A 16557-nucleotide genomic window follows, 5' to 3' on the forward strand; every position below is an offset into this window, starting at 1 on the left:
GTGATCGTTTGATTTTTGATGAAAACCATGAGGGGTACCTCATGCTTTTTGGTCGATTTTTGGCCATGTTTTTTTTGATCCCCAAAAAGTTGAGCACAGGTGTCAGGAAGTAACTGCCAGATGAGAGCAACTGTTTGGTGCTATTCTGGCGGTTTTAAGCGGCTTCCAGCACAAGAAATTGTTGATCAAATTCACCCATTTCTTGCTGTGCTTTGCATTCTGTCGAATGCCAAGAGGCAATTCAGATATAATGTATGCCTTGATCACTTGTTGAGTAGTGAAATTTGAAGAAATCAATGTATAGGTATGCCAGGACCAAGATACTTCCATCAAGCATAAACCATCGCTAGACTGTGAATAACCTTTATGCAGAAAAATCAGCGGCTGGTTCTGTCAAGTAGCGCTTACGGTATCCAATACCCTTTTAGATGCATATGATACTAGCATTTAATGCAACTATAGATACCGTAGATACTGTAGCAAAAGTCATATCTCTATCAAAGCTTTAAGATATTTTTGGCTATTTTTATATTAAACTACGGGTTGAGCGAACGTAGGTCATTGTATAATTACATGTGTGTATATAGTCCCTCACACTACTAGTGCTTTTGCAACGACTAAATATTTTGCTCTAGAAACTTCTTGAAGTTTGGAATACTTTGTATCCATAGCAATCCAACAATTTGTATATTAGTACATAAACTCTCAAGTGCATTATCCAATAAATGTGTCTATCTCTAATAACATGAGGCATGAAGCTTGCGCAAGACTGCGTGTGTACAATGACTAAATAGCCATCTCTTCCGAGAGGAGAGTTGTATTGCCTACAATGATAGCGGTACTCTGTATGACATCAAACCTAACAATGCTTCGAAATGGCCATAGTCAGACTTTCTCCATTCATCTCCAACCACAGCTTCACGATTCAAGAACATTTATATCAGTGGCACTTATGATATCAGTTGCTTCAAACGGCTTTCTGTTTATACATTGGTTTTAATAAAGAATGTAATAAAAAGACGATGATATAGTAGGCAATGCAAAACTCTTTTTATTATTAATTTGCTTGTAGCTTTATAGAAAACGATGATAATGTATGAGAGTTTGTTTAGATTTGAATAGATGCTAGCTAACTTGAATATAATTTGATTTAACTTGTATAGGTAAGAGATAGTATTGATGTGTGTATTGCAAGGTTTCGTGTATAGAATAGAGACAGCAGATGTGGCAGTATGGCTTGACTTTGTATATACTAGGCAGCATGAGTCTTGGCATTATAATGGATGGCAGGCAGCAGAGATACGAGTATGGCTTGACTTTGTATATACTAGGCAGCATGAGTCTTGACACTATAATAGATGGCAGGCAGCAGAGATACGAGTATGGCTTGACTTTGTATATACTAGGCAGCATGAGTCTTGACACTATAATAGATGGCAGGCAGCAGAGATACGAGTATGGCTTGACTTTGTATATACTAGGCAGCATGAGTCTTGACATTATAATAGATGGCAGGCAGCAGAGATACGAGCATGGCTTGGTCTTGTATACATGTAGAGATGGCACCGTGTATTAAAGTGGTTTTGACATTGCAGGAAATAGATCTACAGTATATTGCGGGACATTGGATTATTACAAAGGATACTTACCTTGTAGCATACTTGATGGACGATGAAAAGAGCAGCTTGAAACACGAGGAGACCAAAAGATGAAGCCAGGCTTCCAGGGCAAACCATCCGCCACAACTTGCATATCCCTAGCAACAAGGATGGGATGACACCTCCCGGGAAACGCACCTAGCGCCTCGTCGCATCACCCTTACGAGCTACCGGGGCAACAGGTGCTGAGGCCACACGAGACAACCACCTTACGCGCATGACCCCTAGACCTCATCCAAGGCTTCAACCAAGTATGGAGTGTTTGCAAGTCAAAATAGAGAGGACCTGAGCTCTATTAATAGAGAGATGGTGAGTCATGCTGCTTTATAAGCTACAAGTGACGAGTACATACCTGCAGAGTTGATTGTATGTTGCTATTATCTAAAAATACGAGGAAAGTGCGACCATGTTTTGCATGGACCGCAACCTATGAGAACCATGGAATTATGAGAGCATTGTGTAAGAAAAAGCCAATCATCAGTACAGTGTTTGATTTACTTGACCATGTATAGAGCAGAAAGAGAGCCCAAGAGTATTGCAGAGAGAGTTCGCTTGCAGAGAGAGTTCGCTTGCAGAGAGAGTTCGCTTGCAGAGAGATTTGTTAATAGAGAGTAGAGATGAGATGATGATGATGATGAAGAAGAAGAAGAAGAAGGAAAAGCTGTTGAAACAACCATCTATTTATATCTTTCTCATCGACTTTCATGTGAGTCCAGTGTCCTTGCCACACTCAAATTCGTTTCCTTTTACTTTTCTCCACGATATACTACTTTGAGCGCGTGAAAATAGTACCATTTTGACGTTTGACACTTGCTCTATTTGATCCGCTTCGTCCGAGGCTTTCAACTGTTTTCTGTCTCGAGTTATGTCCATTTTGCTACTTCAAAAAGCCCTTTTTCCACCTTCACATGAAACGAGTTCCCCCATCTCTTCCTAGATATAATTAACAGACAACTTTTCACTGGCTCAAACCTCATCAAAAAGTAAACAAAAAATGTCATTTGACACTGAAGCAGATGCAGCTGGTTGCTTGATTAAGTAATCTTTTTTTTTTACCTCTCCTTAATTTCACTCTCCAAGACCATACAGTTCTCGATCCATCTCTCTGGTTGTTTACATCAGCCATAAATTGTCCATCTAATCGGACAATACGAGTGTTAAGGTTGGCTTTCTTGTCGTTTACATCACATCGGAGCCAGCATAACTGATTCTGGACCAAGAAACAAGTGTACACCTCGGAAAACAAGCGTGCCATATGAATATTACTGCGGCAATCTCCATGGAATGGAACATAATGGATTGTTTTCGGACCAGTGCAAGTCATCTTGTTTCCAGCTATCATGGTTGCTGTCAATGATGTCAATCCAGTGTTTGCGCTACTAGATATCATCAATATGCCCACATTTACATAGTGAGTTGGTCATTCTTGTGTATCATTCCTGCAACCTGTTTTTAGTTCTTATGCCAAGAGTATTCATCTCATAAAGAGTCAACACGTTTCATATCATTTTTTTTTAGGGATCGTCCTCTTTTAGAAGGTATTCGGATCATGCAAGATCAAAATAATTCATTTGCTAGGCAAAATTAAGCTTTAAAAAAAATCACATGTAAAGTAAACAAAAGGACATGAATTGAAGAGAGATAAGCAAGTAAATGGCCAATTTGTGGTCAAAGAGAGGATATTTTATTAGAAAGTATGTACATCATTAGAAAGCAAATCGCCTGAGGAATCCAATGGTACTATTTTCAGGGTTCTAAGTAAAGTACACATCGCGAAATTCATCAAACAAGGCCGTGGGATTTCCAAAAGAAGGAGGTTTCTGAATTAAACTTCATCTCCCTTCTCCTTGCAAGATTCCTTTGTCTGTATGCTATTCTGTTGCTTTGGATCATGTCACGCTCGTCCCATGTCACCAACCTGTTCTTTTTGGGTCTCACGTTGGGTACGCTACCCATTTGAGAAGGAGTCTCGCTTTCTCGTATAATCGTTTCTGTGGGTATCATTGCCGTTATATTATAGGGCTTTGAGCAATCAAGGAGAGTCTTCTTTTAGCCAGCCAAAACGGATTACAATCCCGCTCGACTTTCTGTCGCGATTCGTTGATTTTTGATCCTTTTGCGACTCGATCGACTTATTTTACGAGATTCGACTATGAAAGTTGTAGTGATCATCCTTTACAGCCTTAAGGCCCCTGGTGGTAGGGCGAAGTGGTAAAACTCCCGTATGCCAACGGGAGGATCCCCGGTTCGAATCCTGGTGAACGCAAGTTGTCTGAATTTTTGACGTAGTACTGATGTCCTCGTTTGGTGTTTTGTACTCTATCCATTATCTATATTTTGACGATTTCCGCAAGACTGTTTTGGCTCTAGGTGTCGCACCTTATTAGCAGTAGATTTCTTTCCCAACTTAGTTCAAAATTTCTTATTCCCCTTCTTTGCAGACATTGGGTCCACCAACAGTCTTTTCTATCCCTCAGTATGACATTTAAAGGACTTTAAATAAAACCTGGAGCTCGTCTCCCCTACAAAAAAAAAAAAAAATTTACAGCCTTAAGCCTTTTTGGCTCTAGGTGTCGCACCTTATTAGTAGTAGATTTCTTTCCCAACTTAATTCAAAAATATCTTATTCCCCTTCTTTGCAGACATTGGGTCCACCAACAGTCTTTTCTATCCCTCAGTATGACATTTAAAGGACTTTAAATAAAACCTGGAGCTCGACTCCCCTACAAAAAAAAAAAAATTACAGCCTTAAGCTATCTAGGTGAAGTTTTCAAGGCGCATCCAATGATGCTAGTTATAATGACTGTTTTTAATGAACTTGTTGAGCAATTCATGAAATTATGAAATAACGTTTTTGGCGAAAATGTCGAGATTTTACATATGAAGGTCCCACAAACATGGTTTCAGGGGGCTGCCCTGAATCGAGAGAAACATTTTGACTTAATATATACCATAGCAAAAGTCTACATTATCAAGATCAAAAACGTGATCGTTTGATTTTTGATGAAAACCATGAGGGGTACCTCATGCTTTTTGGTCAATTTTTGGCCATGTTTTTTTGATCCCCAAAAAGTTGAGCAAAGGTGTCAGGAAGTAACTGCCAGATGAGAGCAACTGTTTGGTGCTATTCTGACAATCTAAAACGGCCTTCAACGTGAGAAAATGCAGCTCAAATGCACCCTAATTTTGCTGTTTTCGGTCTCGCAGGTTGGTTCTCACCAAAATAATACACTGGCTCAGTATGCAACTTGCAAATTACTTGAGCATTAGGGTTACCAAATGAAAATTGTTGATCTCTCTTGCCTCTCGGTAGTAGAGTTAATGAAATGATCATCCAGTGAGGAATTTCAAACGCCTAGAATGCCTTAAAGTTGGCAGACTTTCAGTGCTCAGAAGGAGAAGCTACTTTTAAAAGCGCTATTCTTGGTGCAACACCATCTGTCCGTGCTCTGCGAAGAGTTCTTGAGGCTGAAAGCAGTGATGAGAACTTGGATAACATTGATCTGGCCGGTCTTTCTTATTGAGGTTACTGCTCGATATTTTTAAGTATCGTGATAGCATATGTCCCAAATTTTGTGTTTGTACAGTGCTTCCAATTTCGCATTGTTCCCCGGCTCCCTCATCTTTTATTGAATTGGGTTATGTGGGTTATGTGGTGAGTTATGTTTTTTCCTTTGTCTTCCTTCCCTCTTTCGATGGCAAAGCTCGTCGTAATTATAAATGCTTGCTTTGAATGCAACAGGAAATATGTTAAACCTCAAAAGCTCAGGAAGCATCTAGTAATTCAGCATCTCATTACAATTACAGAGAGAACAAAAGCTCGACAATACAACAACCACAAATTTATCTATGTCAAGACATCTGCCGCGCATGATTCTATCGAAGAGCAGTTTGGCTGTCCTGCTTGTTTCCAACATTATGCAATGATACACGAACTGAAAAACCATTATTATTCAGATCATCCAGAGACAATACCGGCAGCACATCATCAACAACAACAACGTCATACTGAGGGATAGAAAAGACTGTTGGTGGACCCAATGTCTACAATGATGGGGAATAAGATATATAATGAACTAAGTTGGGAAAGAAATCTACTACTAGCCAGGTGCGACCCCTAGAGCCAATACAGTCATGCGAAATCGTCAAAATATATATAATGGATAAGAGCACAAACATCAAACGAGGACATCAGTAATACGTCAAAAATATATCAAACAACATGCGTTCACCAGGATTCGAACTTGGGCGTACGCTTGGCATGGCGTACGCCTTGACCATTCAGCCCAACCGCCAAGGGCGGAGAGGTCAAGTCAGCAGCATACGACAGCAACCATTTCCTTTTATGCAAAGATCTTTTACGGGTGGCAACATTCTGTAAAGATGCATTGGATACTCACAACATGGAAGCTGTCCTTGGTCGAGTAGTTTATTTCTATATCTTGTTGTTGCCGGCAAATGGGTATACGTGTTTCTCAAACTTGGTAAAGTTCAAGTCCCAAACAACCTGCAAGATTTGACGAAATTGGTGATGGATGCTCCTCTCTTGTTACTCATCATTGATGTATTCGAGAGACTTTGCATTCCGTCAGCCCAGGTGCGTAATCTTGGCCGACATCGCCCAACCATTGACACATCACGCTTTAACCAAATATTTTCTTCATCTCAAAATCGAAAACGTTTATGCCCACTTCAACGAAATAACCATTAGTCGATCATATAACTACTCTATTTTTATTTCATTACTATATTCCACCCCTTTCTTTTTATTTACCCCTCAAGTTTTTTTCTTCTGTGAATCTTTATTTTACACAAGTACTTTTCCTAGATTTCATTACCATAACAACAAACAATCATAACCCACCACACAACCCAACCAAAAAATAACAGATGGGGGGAACCGAGCGAAAGAAAAGTGTGAATAGCTTGGATTTGATGTCCTCACCAGCCAACCCAAACACCCAAAAAATGCTGGAGCGCACGACAGCCACCTTTGCCGCACTTAGCATTGTAAACCTGCTTCTTCTCCTACATAATGATGTGATCTAATATGCGTGGTTGGAACGTGAGTGCCCAAGCGCTGGCAAGAGTAAGTACGATGGTATCCTATTCAAAATTGGAGACAAGAAAATTGCTCCCGCGCTTCCGGAGTTTTCTAAAGGCATTCATGATAACATCAACAATGCCAAGGTCAGCAGCAATATTAGAAAGATTTACAAAGGCTTAATGAAGATTATAGAAGCCACAGAGTATCATGCGCTTTTTTGTATTCGTGCCTATGGTAATATTCAGTCTTTTTTAATCGAACAACGCAGTAATCTTCTTTGCAATGCCCAACAATCCAGTACCTGTTCATATCTGTGCTCTAGCAAGTTTCCAGGTGCCATGAATTCAGATGTACCGCAGAAGGTATTTGTCGTATTGTTGGCCCACATATTCTCTTTACAAAGACCATAGTCAGCCAACTTCATATGGCCATCCAGACACAGTATAATGCTATCTAGCTTGAGGTCATGGTAAATGATGCCATGTTTGTGGAAATAATCCAACGTTAGCAAAATTTTGCATGCGTAAAAACGAGCACAAGCCTATGAGTACTGTTCTCTTTGAATCTGTAGCATAAGTTCGTCACCCCCGACGTACTCCATGACATAGTATATACGAATTTCCGTCTGGGAGGTACAGTGTAAATTAACCAAGAAGGGGATGCCGCTCTTCATTTGCTGCTAAAAACACACGTTTCTGGGATTGAGTGCCAAATGATGGATTTAGCATAGACACACTCACAATTTTAGACCTGATCTTATCTCCACTTCATCATTGTCCAAGACGAAACTCCTTTTCAAAATCTTGATGGCACATCTGCCAGCTTGATTGCACCTGATACAAACTTCATACAGGCACTATTAGTTTGATGAATTCTCTATCAGGTTTAGTTGGAAAATTTCTTTTGGGTCGAGATATATGCTAGAAATGTTGGCATGCAATATTGCTGGTACAAGAGATGGTTTATTTGATAATTAAACTAATCGTGGAGAGGCTTCTTGCGTCTGATGGTATCAATAGCCTCAAATTACTGAGTAGGCCATGCGCTCTTCCACTTTTGGGCTCGATATAGTCCTGATGTAATGTGGCTGGTAGATTCCATAAACATAATCAATTCAGGTCTACCCGGTAAAATCCACACCGAGAATTAGGCTGCAAGGCGGGGCTGCACAGTGCTACATCAACTGAAATTGTATGGTTGTACACAGCCCTCTTCTGTACAGAAAGAGAGACGCTGAGAAGCAAACAACATAATGTTACCACACCCACGTATCCATCTTTTTTCCTTTTCCTCTTTTTTTGCTTACAAGATTCCATTTACTATGCAAAACTACGGTAACCAGCCACCCCCACCTCCACCTTCATCTCAGGGTTATCAAGGGTATGACCAGCCATCTCAGCAGCATTATCAACAGCACCAGGGTCATTTTGGTGGTATCACTGAAAGCTTTAGTCAACTGAATGTGGGCGAACGTTGGAATGACCTTCAATCTCATATGCATCGACCTGGTAGACACCATCATCAGCAAGAAAACAACGCTCCCCCTGGTGAAGTTGTCTGTGGACCCTTACTGCGTTACATTGATATCAACTATACAACTCGTCAGTGGCGTGGGTCCATCTTGGTCGTCTCGACTGATCACTATGCTCCACCCATCGAGATTCAGCTGACTGAGCCTGCTACTCAACGCAGCACCACGATTAAACCTCAAGCAGTCGAGCGATTGGATACGTATCGCAACAAGTACCATTTCTGGAGATACGACGTGCGTTTACCCCTCACAGATCAAGCCCAAGTAGCCACTTATTCCACTGCACATAACAACTGGGCTCAGCCTTCATTTCAAATGCACTTACCCGCTTATTTTGAATCCATGCGTTTCATGTTTTATTCCTGCAACGGTTTCTCTGATGTGCCTCAAGAGATCAAGGATAAATTTGGCGAAAAGGAAGCTCCTCTTTGGGCTGATGTGTTGGATCGTCATGAAGTGCTGCCTTTCCATGTGCTGCTCGGTGGCGGTGATCAGTTGTACCAAGATCGCTTGATCAAGGAGGATTTCATGAAGCCTTGGGTGGATGAGAAGGATCCCGCAAAGAGATTGGCCATGAACTTGAGCGATAATATGAAGCAAGGTTTTGAAGAGTTCTACTTTACAAATTACTGTAAAAATTTCGGGTTGGTGCAACATGAGTCTCTGATCACGATAGCATGGATTAACATGTTCTTCTTGTTGTAGATTCAAGGAAAATCCAGTGGTTGCAAAGGCATTTGCTACTATTCCATCCATGAATATGTGGGACGATCATGTAAGATGCGCATTTGAAAAAAGAGACGCTGAGTAGATGTTGATGTCATATGTAGGACATCATTGATGGTTATGGCTCATATCCAGCAGATATGCAGCGAGCAGAGTGTTTTCAAGGTAACCATAGGCATTTAGGGCACAGCATCAGTGAGACTAATAAGGATGTTTTTCAGTGTTATTTGCGAATGCTTGCCGATTCTACTTTTTGTTTCAACAGCACACTACCATCGAATTAGCTGGCCAGCATGGTATGATTCAGGGAGCACTGCCTACTTGTCAGAATCTGGTCTCCACACTTGGCCCTGACATTGGCTTCTTGTCCCTTGATTGCAGAGGTGAGCGTACAAAGCACGATATCTGTAAAGCTCAGACATATGATATTGTGTTTGATGCATTGCAAACAATGATCCCTCCTACGGTGAAACATTTGCTTGTGCTCACTGGTGTACCACTCATCTATCCTCGCTTAACCCTCTTTGAGAACCTGATGGACGGTGCCGCAGGATTCAACTTGGCCACAATTGCCGGTAAAACGGGCGCCTTGGGTGACATTATTGGAGGCCAATTGAACAAATGGAACGGTGATCCCGAACTACTGGATGATATGAATGACCGTAAATGCTCAGCTTGACAGAGACTGAAATCAAAGTACTCACACTATTTTACGTAGATTGGACCGCTGGTAACCATGAAGTGGAGAGAAAAAACTTTATCGAGAGACTGCAACAATATGCACGTGAAAGATCCATCCGTGTGTCCTTCTTGGGTGGCGACGTTCATTGCTGTGGTGCAGGCAAGATGTACTCCAAAGACATGAAGGAGAAGGAAGAGGGCGATCCCTACTTTATGGTGCAAATCATCTCGAGTGCTATTGTCAATGTGCCACCTCCTCAAGCCCTATTAACAGTGTTGAACCAGAATTCTGGCTTTATTACGTTCAATGGCAACACAGAAGAACGCATGTATAATCTCTTTAAGCGATCACCTAACGGAAACACAAGACAGAACAAGAAATTGATGGGTATGCGAAACTATTGTGCAGGCTACTATGATGAGCAAACTGGCAAGATGAATTTCTGGATCCAGGCCGAGAAAGAGGTTGGCATCAAAGGAACCATGGGCTATCTGATTGATGTCCCCAAGTTGCTGTTTGGCCAAGCAGGCTACCATTTGTCCCATCAGAACAAGAGACAGGTGTTGAGTGATCTGATGCAAATGCACCAACAACAGCAGCAGCCCTTCTTTGGCGGTATGGATCGATTCCATCATCATCATCAAGAGCAAGAGCAAGAGCAAGACAATGGTGGAGGACACTTTCATCGATTGCAATCAAAGATTGGCGGCTTCGTGATGCCACAGCCAAACAACTAAATCCCCTTTAATAAACCCCTCGTCCCGAAAAATTTGACAGTCTTTAAAATGTGGATATTTTTTTTATATTTTGATCCTCTTTCTTTGTACATACCACCATTGGAGCAGCCATATCGACTATGACCAGTAGAAAGCGGTCAAGGGATCAAGTCGAGGAGGATGAAGCACACCAAGATCCTCGCCTGTTGACCAGGATGCAGATTGTGCATGGCCTCAACAACATCTGGCACAGCCATCCTACGGCTGAAACGCACAATGCACTGGTTGACCAGCTTAAAGACATTGGCTATGTCTACTTTAATGAATATGTTCGAAGACCCAAGGACAAGCATCTACAAGCGATCCGCAAATCCAACACGCTCACGTCTCTGCAAGATATAGCAGAATTGGAGCACGAACGATATGACAGCGACAAACTGAAACTGCCTCGCTTTGACCATCACCCTATCGTTGTGGCCGAGAGCAACCATTTCATATCAGCGATACAGCATCGATACCGCAATTTCAAGCGTATGGGATCGCCTACAGGGCTCAAATCATTATCAAACCACGTTCGCAGGTATTATCTGTACCAAGCAATGCAGGAGCATGAGATGGAGCATGGCCCGATGGATGAAGATTTTGCGCTGTCCATGGTCGGCAACAGCTGCTGGACACCCACGGAAAAGAGAAAGTTTTTTATGGCGGTGGAACGTTGCGGTCGAGGCGATGTAGTAGAGATCAGTCGACGTGTGGGCCATACAAAGACGATAGCAGAAGTGGGAGCCTATTTGAATCTGCTGGACGGTGCTGCCAAGGCAATTGGGGGTTATGAGCCAGACGAAAAGTATACAGCAAGAGAAATGTCAGACTTTTTTCTGATGCAGGAGACGAGAATGGCATTGATTTTGGAGGCCAAATTGGAGACAGAGTCTTACGCAAAGCATCAAGAGCTGATGCAGCATGAGAGTATACAAAAGTCGCTCGAGCTGTTTGAGATTTGGAATTTCTCATCCATTACTCGCATGTAAGTGTGTGCTATAGTCAACAGTGTAGGCGAATGGTGGTAACTCGAGGTATGCCTTTAGATTTGCTGAAATCAACGACATGACCGTATTATCCAGCTCGCTTGTTCAGTATTACCAGCTCATCAAAAAGTTTGTGCTCGATATCCTGACTGGCGTGTACACTGAATTATTAGACAGCGAAGACAAGACAGTAACTCGATCCCTGATGAATCATGTCATTGCGAAGCGAAAAGAGACTTGGACCGATATGAATAACAGCAAGGATGTTCGATTGTCGAAGCTAGACATACTTTCCATGATTGATAGACGATACAGATATCACAAGGCGTTTTCAGACCATCGGTCTGCCAGTTTCTTGGCCAAGAAAAGAAGAATGGCATGGCAAAAGGCAGACGACGCTGGGAAAGAAGAAGAAGAAGAAGACCAACAAGAAAAAATCATTGAAATTGATTCTGACGATTCTGATCGAGAATCAAGTGATGGTGTCTATGACAGTGATGACGATGACATGTTAAAGCCGTTCGATGAGGAGGATGAGTTGAGGGGACAATACATATCTCAGGACAATGCAAAGCAGCACTACTTTGAAAGTTTGAATCAAGAATTGTATAATAATATTGATGTGGTGGACGTGAGCGATGGGAGCTGGGATGACGAAGACTGGGAAGACGTTGATACAGAGCAGGAGGAGTCCTTAACTGGACAAGACGACACCATCAACACAGCCAACGACATGAAAGAAGATCCAGACGATGAACTCCCAGAGGATGACTCGGAAGACGAGTACGACGAACTTGCCGAAAAGCGAATGCAACAATTGGACTACATTCATGAACAAGAACTCACAAAGCACCTTGATTTCGTCGATGCCGATACGCTACTTTCTCAACTGCACCTTCGACGTCAGTGAAAAATGAAACTCTTTCTATATAGTATATACCCTTTATCCCAATATTTTCTATTATATCACACTGCCCTACCGCCCTTTTCACTCGCTTTAAGAAAAAAAAAGTACAAAATAGCACCATCCAACATACACACATTTGCACACTCATATTTCCATAGTATACAATATTTATTCAAATGACTTTAAGCTACGAATAAATCTATCCACAGCAACTCTAAAGAGTTCATTCGAAATGTTGCCTGGTGGAGGAGGAGGTAAAGCGCTGGATGTGGTTGCTGTGGTAGTTGTGTTGGTGTCATCCTGTCCTGCTGTTGCTGCGGGTTGAGAATTTTGCAAGAATCCTTGACTTATCTCCCAACGGGTATCATCAAATCGCATCAAACCGTTCTTAACTACAAATTCCACATACAATTGAACATGGATTTGCTTGAGCACCAATCTCAAACTCTCGGTATTAGGGTCTGAATTCATGACAAACTTAAGACCAGTGGGTGTTTCGTAATAATGTAAGCGATATGTCGAGGTTTTGTAAGAAATAAATCCATCTTGACTATAAGTGTGCGAAAGCGGTTAATATCGCAGGACAATGCTCCTCTTGAGCTCACTTACTTGCCACTCAATTTACGAACAAAGTTACGTAAAGACAAAACCACACCATACACAAGCTTGGCTTCTTCTTCAATAGAGATGACGCTTCCTGCAGCCAAACCGCTTTGTTGTGTGATGCCAGTAGTTTGAAGCTGATTTGTTGCATCATCTGCACCAGCACCACCGTTGCTACGTATCAAACTAGGTGATCCACCTTCTGCTGCTGCACTGGATGATGTTGCACTTGATGTTGAGAAACGTGAAGAAGAGGTGGCTAGACCACCTAAACGACTGCCAGAGTTCCCAAGTTGACTATTGTTATTGCTAGCATTGTTGGAAGATGTAAGATTGGTGCTTGCATTGCTAGATTTGTTGTTGTGGCTCCATTTTTGAAAGTAGATGCACTGACAATGACGATCAAAGATGTAAAGGTTGTGGATAGTCATCTCTTCTATTTGAATAAATGGAAAAAAGAGGTTAGAATGAAGCGTGTAATAAAAGGGGCTTTCAACAAATGTGCAATCTTATCGGTATCTCAATATCTATCCAGCAACAAAGTCTTTGCTCTATCAAATAGGTGGATTGCTGGTAGCATTTCTCACTTTCTCAGTGAGCTGACAATGGCTACAGATTTCAGAGATACTGATTGATATACTTTTGTCTAAAATGCCTAAATATTGCAGCATTAGACTAGCAAAAGATACTTAAAGACGCACTCTCAATGTAAAGTAATAATTATATCACCAATGAAATGTTGCTGGGAGCTCTTAGCGACCATACACAGTACTTGGTAAATATTGACAGGCACAAGAATAGACCAACAATGCAAACAGCAATATTTGACTAAGGTTACAACAATAGACGGAGTAGTGATGTCCTTTAACAGTAAATCGAGGCGGTATGTTGCCCTGGTTGCCATTATTGTTTTGCGCTTCAAATAGAAGTCGTTATCTTGAAGACCAAAGATAGTTGGCTTACAGTTACCTTCTTTTGCGATCAAATTTACGAGTTTAATTTTTATTCCTTCAAACTAACATTGCCATTACAAAAGGCACTAGTTGTCCAGTAGATTCATTTGTTGACTCAATTAGTCAATCTTTCTACAAAAAAAGAGATTATGAAATAATCGAATACTGTTGCAACCTTATGCATTTTCAGATGAGGATTATGTATAATCCTTAAAGTATAAAACGTCGCACTGAATTTCTCGAAAGCAAAACGGTTGTTTTGGGGCAGGATAGCCAAAATACAGTTGTAACAACAACATGAACAATACTGTGTTAACGCAGATCCTATACTGTATAACCTACCCACATAATAAGTTTAAAAGACACTTCCCGCATTAAACTGTGTGATGGATGCCAGATTCAACAAATGCACCTTATTAACTTCTTGCTATTGAATAAAGAACTTGAATTGTATCCACGGTATTTTGCTACCCTTTTATTACAAATATAAACTCATTATAAATGACAGCTCAATAGGAGATCAATTAGCTAGAATTCTTCGGTCCCTGAACCTTTCAGCCAATCAAATTGCTTGAAAACTCCGCTGACCTAAAAAAATTTTTGCGAGGGTTTCCCCCTGTTTTGATGTGAGGCAAAATTTTAAGCGCCGCTATAATAGCAATATAGCTGCTGCTATTATCAAATTTCCCCCAGGTGCTAGAGCATGCCTTACTTACACCACCTAGTTTTAGATTCTGGCGTTGAGACCCTCAATCATCACTAAAGTAAGTAGTGATAACCAAGTGGAGGCAGCCGATCTACCTCCTAGCCTCGGATAAGTTCATGTTGAGCTTCAGGGATAGGCACATCCACACAACGTAAAAAAGGTATGCTTCAAAGAAACATAATAAGAATAAAAGAAAGAAGAAAAGAACATACTACTATAGGACTATAATAGTACGTAGGCAAAAAAGGGATACTCACACAAAGTGATTCAAAGAAAAGCATAAGAAATAAAACATTAGAGATGTTCAGAACAGCTCATTGTTGTTGCAACAAAAATACATACATGAGCAACACGCATGGTAATAGTCAGATGCAGAGCAACACAAACACCACGCACAACTGCAAAAGCAACGGTGGTATTATAAGCTTGCAATAGAACATAATGACTAATGTTGTTTCATGTGAAGCCACAGAGGCAACACAATCAACAAAAGAAAAAGAAAGACGCAACAAAGAAAAAATCATGAATGCATTATCATGAGGAAGGAAGCAATAATACAAACGTTCAAAGAAGGTTCATATCATCGCGGCCAGAAGAAAAAAGATACTTACCACTTATCACCACCATAAATAGACCACAGAAGAGGCAATCACCAGAGATAGGCCAGATATAAACCACAGATAGACCACAGATAGACCATAGAACAACCATACAATAAAGACAGTAGACCAGGAAAGACCAGATTACCAGCAGCAGCACCCACGTAAAACAGGCAAAAGAAATATCAAAGTTTAAAAAATATATACGTTTAATGTTAGTTCTACACCTTCCAGTGCACATAATCAAATAATACCTTCTATATTACACGTCAGAGAGGTAATGTCAGGCTCTTCTAGCAGTACACGGCAGTGTTATCAGAAGCAAGAGTGCTATCTTCAATCAAAACGCTTTTAAAGAAAATATTATGGTTTGATACTAAACGCGTTTTGCAAACGGAGGAAACGGAGAAAAAAAAAATAGAAGGGCAGCGCCTTATCCGACGTCACCGTCAGTAGACTTGACCTCAGCCCTCTGCTGAGGCAATTGCGGTTGCGGCACTTGAACATGGATTTGTGCAGTGGCCATTTTCGTATTTCAACTTGACTTGATTTTACATTTTCTAAACGTTTTTGTCAAATTCGACTATAGAAACTGTCGTTGTCAGTCTTTACTTTCTAATGTGTCTATAAAAAGTCAATTAAGGCGCATCGAATGATGTTGGTTGCATTGAGATCTCAGATTGAAAATAATGAGCAACCTTCAACGATAGGAATAGAGGTTTTCCGCAAAAATGTCCAGATTTAGCATATGAAAGTCTCATAAAAGTAGTCTCCAATGTTGCATTCCATCTTTACAATCAATTTGATCTCATATGTATCATAGAAAAAGTCTTCATTTTTGGGTGAAATATGCGATCGTTTGATTTTCAAGAATTTTCCCTTGCTAGTACTCATGTTAAAATGATGATTTTCATGGATTTGCAGTGACCTAAAAAAATTTGAGATAAAGCATCAGTAAGTAAAGCGCAACCAAGGGGAGCCGTTTGGTGTTACTCCAAGCGCATAAAACGCTTTGTGGCATGAGTTATTTGTGTTTGAAAACGGTTAGATTTGGACTGAATCTGACCTATAAGTAAGGCGTTGTAGGTCGTATTTGTAATGAAATAGCCACCCAAACGCAACTTAATTGAAAACCAAAGTTCACCAAATAGCACTCATTCAAATGCATGCTATTTGGATCTATTAATAAAAGCGCTCAAATGTACATCAACAACCATTTAAACATACTAAAGTAAAGATACATGCTTATATCGCACATCGTGTGAATGAATCGCTCCTGATCACAGTGTATTCAATCACACCCATGATGGTCGTAATAAGAGATGTTATCTTTATCCAAATAAAATCAAATCAATAACAAGCATATTCAAATATGACAACTATGCCCTGCTGCCATAGTTG

At 40.8% G+C, this 16557-nt stretch overlaps 3 protein-coding genes and 1 non-coding gene across 4 annotated transcripts; 2 read left to right on the top strand and 2 right to left on the bottom strand.

Moving 5' to 3' along the window:
- Window positions 1–5881: 5881 nt before the first annotated feature.
- On the bottom strand, window positions 5882–5952 carry ATC70_007101. Its single transcript has one exon. It is a non-coding gene; the product is annotated as a tRNA-Gly (tRNA).
- Window positions 5953–8026: 2074 nt separating this feature from the next.
- ATC70_007102 (uncharacterized protein) lies at window positions 8027–10381 on the top strand (the record flags this gene model as incomplete). The annotated part of the gene is made up of 5 exons (XM_064826366.1): window positions 8027–8880; window positions 8942–9011; window positions 9067–9127; window positions 9184–9624; window positions 9681–10381. The coding sequence occupies 5 exons, from the start codon at window positions 8027–8029 to the stop codon at window positions 10379–10381; spliced, it is 2127 nt and encodes a 708-aa protein (XP_064676464.1).
- Window positions 10382–10500: 119 nt separating this feature from the next.
- Window positions 10501–12298, top strand: ATC70_007103 (uncharacterized protein; the record flags this gene model as incomplete). The annotated part of the gene is made up of 2 exons (XM_064826367.1): window positions 10501–11387; window positions 11449–12298. The coding sequence occupies 2 exons, from the start codon at window positions 10501–10503 to the stop codon at window positions 12296–12298; spliced, it is 1737 nt and encodes a 578-aa protein (XP_064676465.1).
- Window positions 12299–12463: 165 nt separating this feature from the next.
- On the bottom strand, window positions 12464–13329 carry PEX13_3 (Peroxisomal membrane protein PAS20; the record flags this gene model as incomplete). The annotated part of the gene is made up of 2 exons (XM_064826368.1): window positions 12464–12845; window positions 12905–13329. 2 exons carry the CDS (start codon window positions 13327–13329, stop codon window positions 12464–12466), a joined length of 807 nt encoding a protein of 268 aa, XP_064676466.1.
- Between the last annotated feature and the right edge of the window lie 3228 nt (window positions 13330–16557).

This window comes from Mucor velutinosus (genome assembly GCF_035048745.1).
Source record: "Mucor velutinosus strain NIH1002 chromosome Unknown tig00001549, whole genome shotgun sequence".
NCBI lineage: Eukaryota > Fungi > Mucoromycota > Mucoromycetes > Mucorales > Mucoraceae > Mucor > Mucor velutinosus.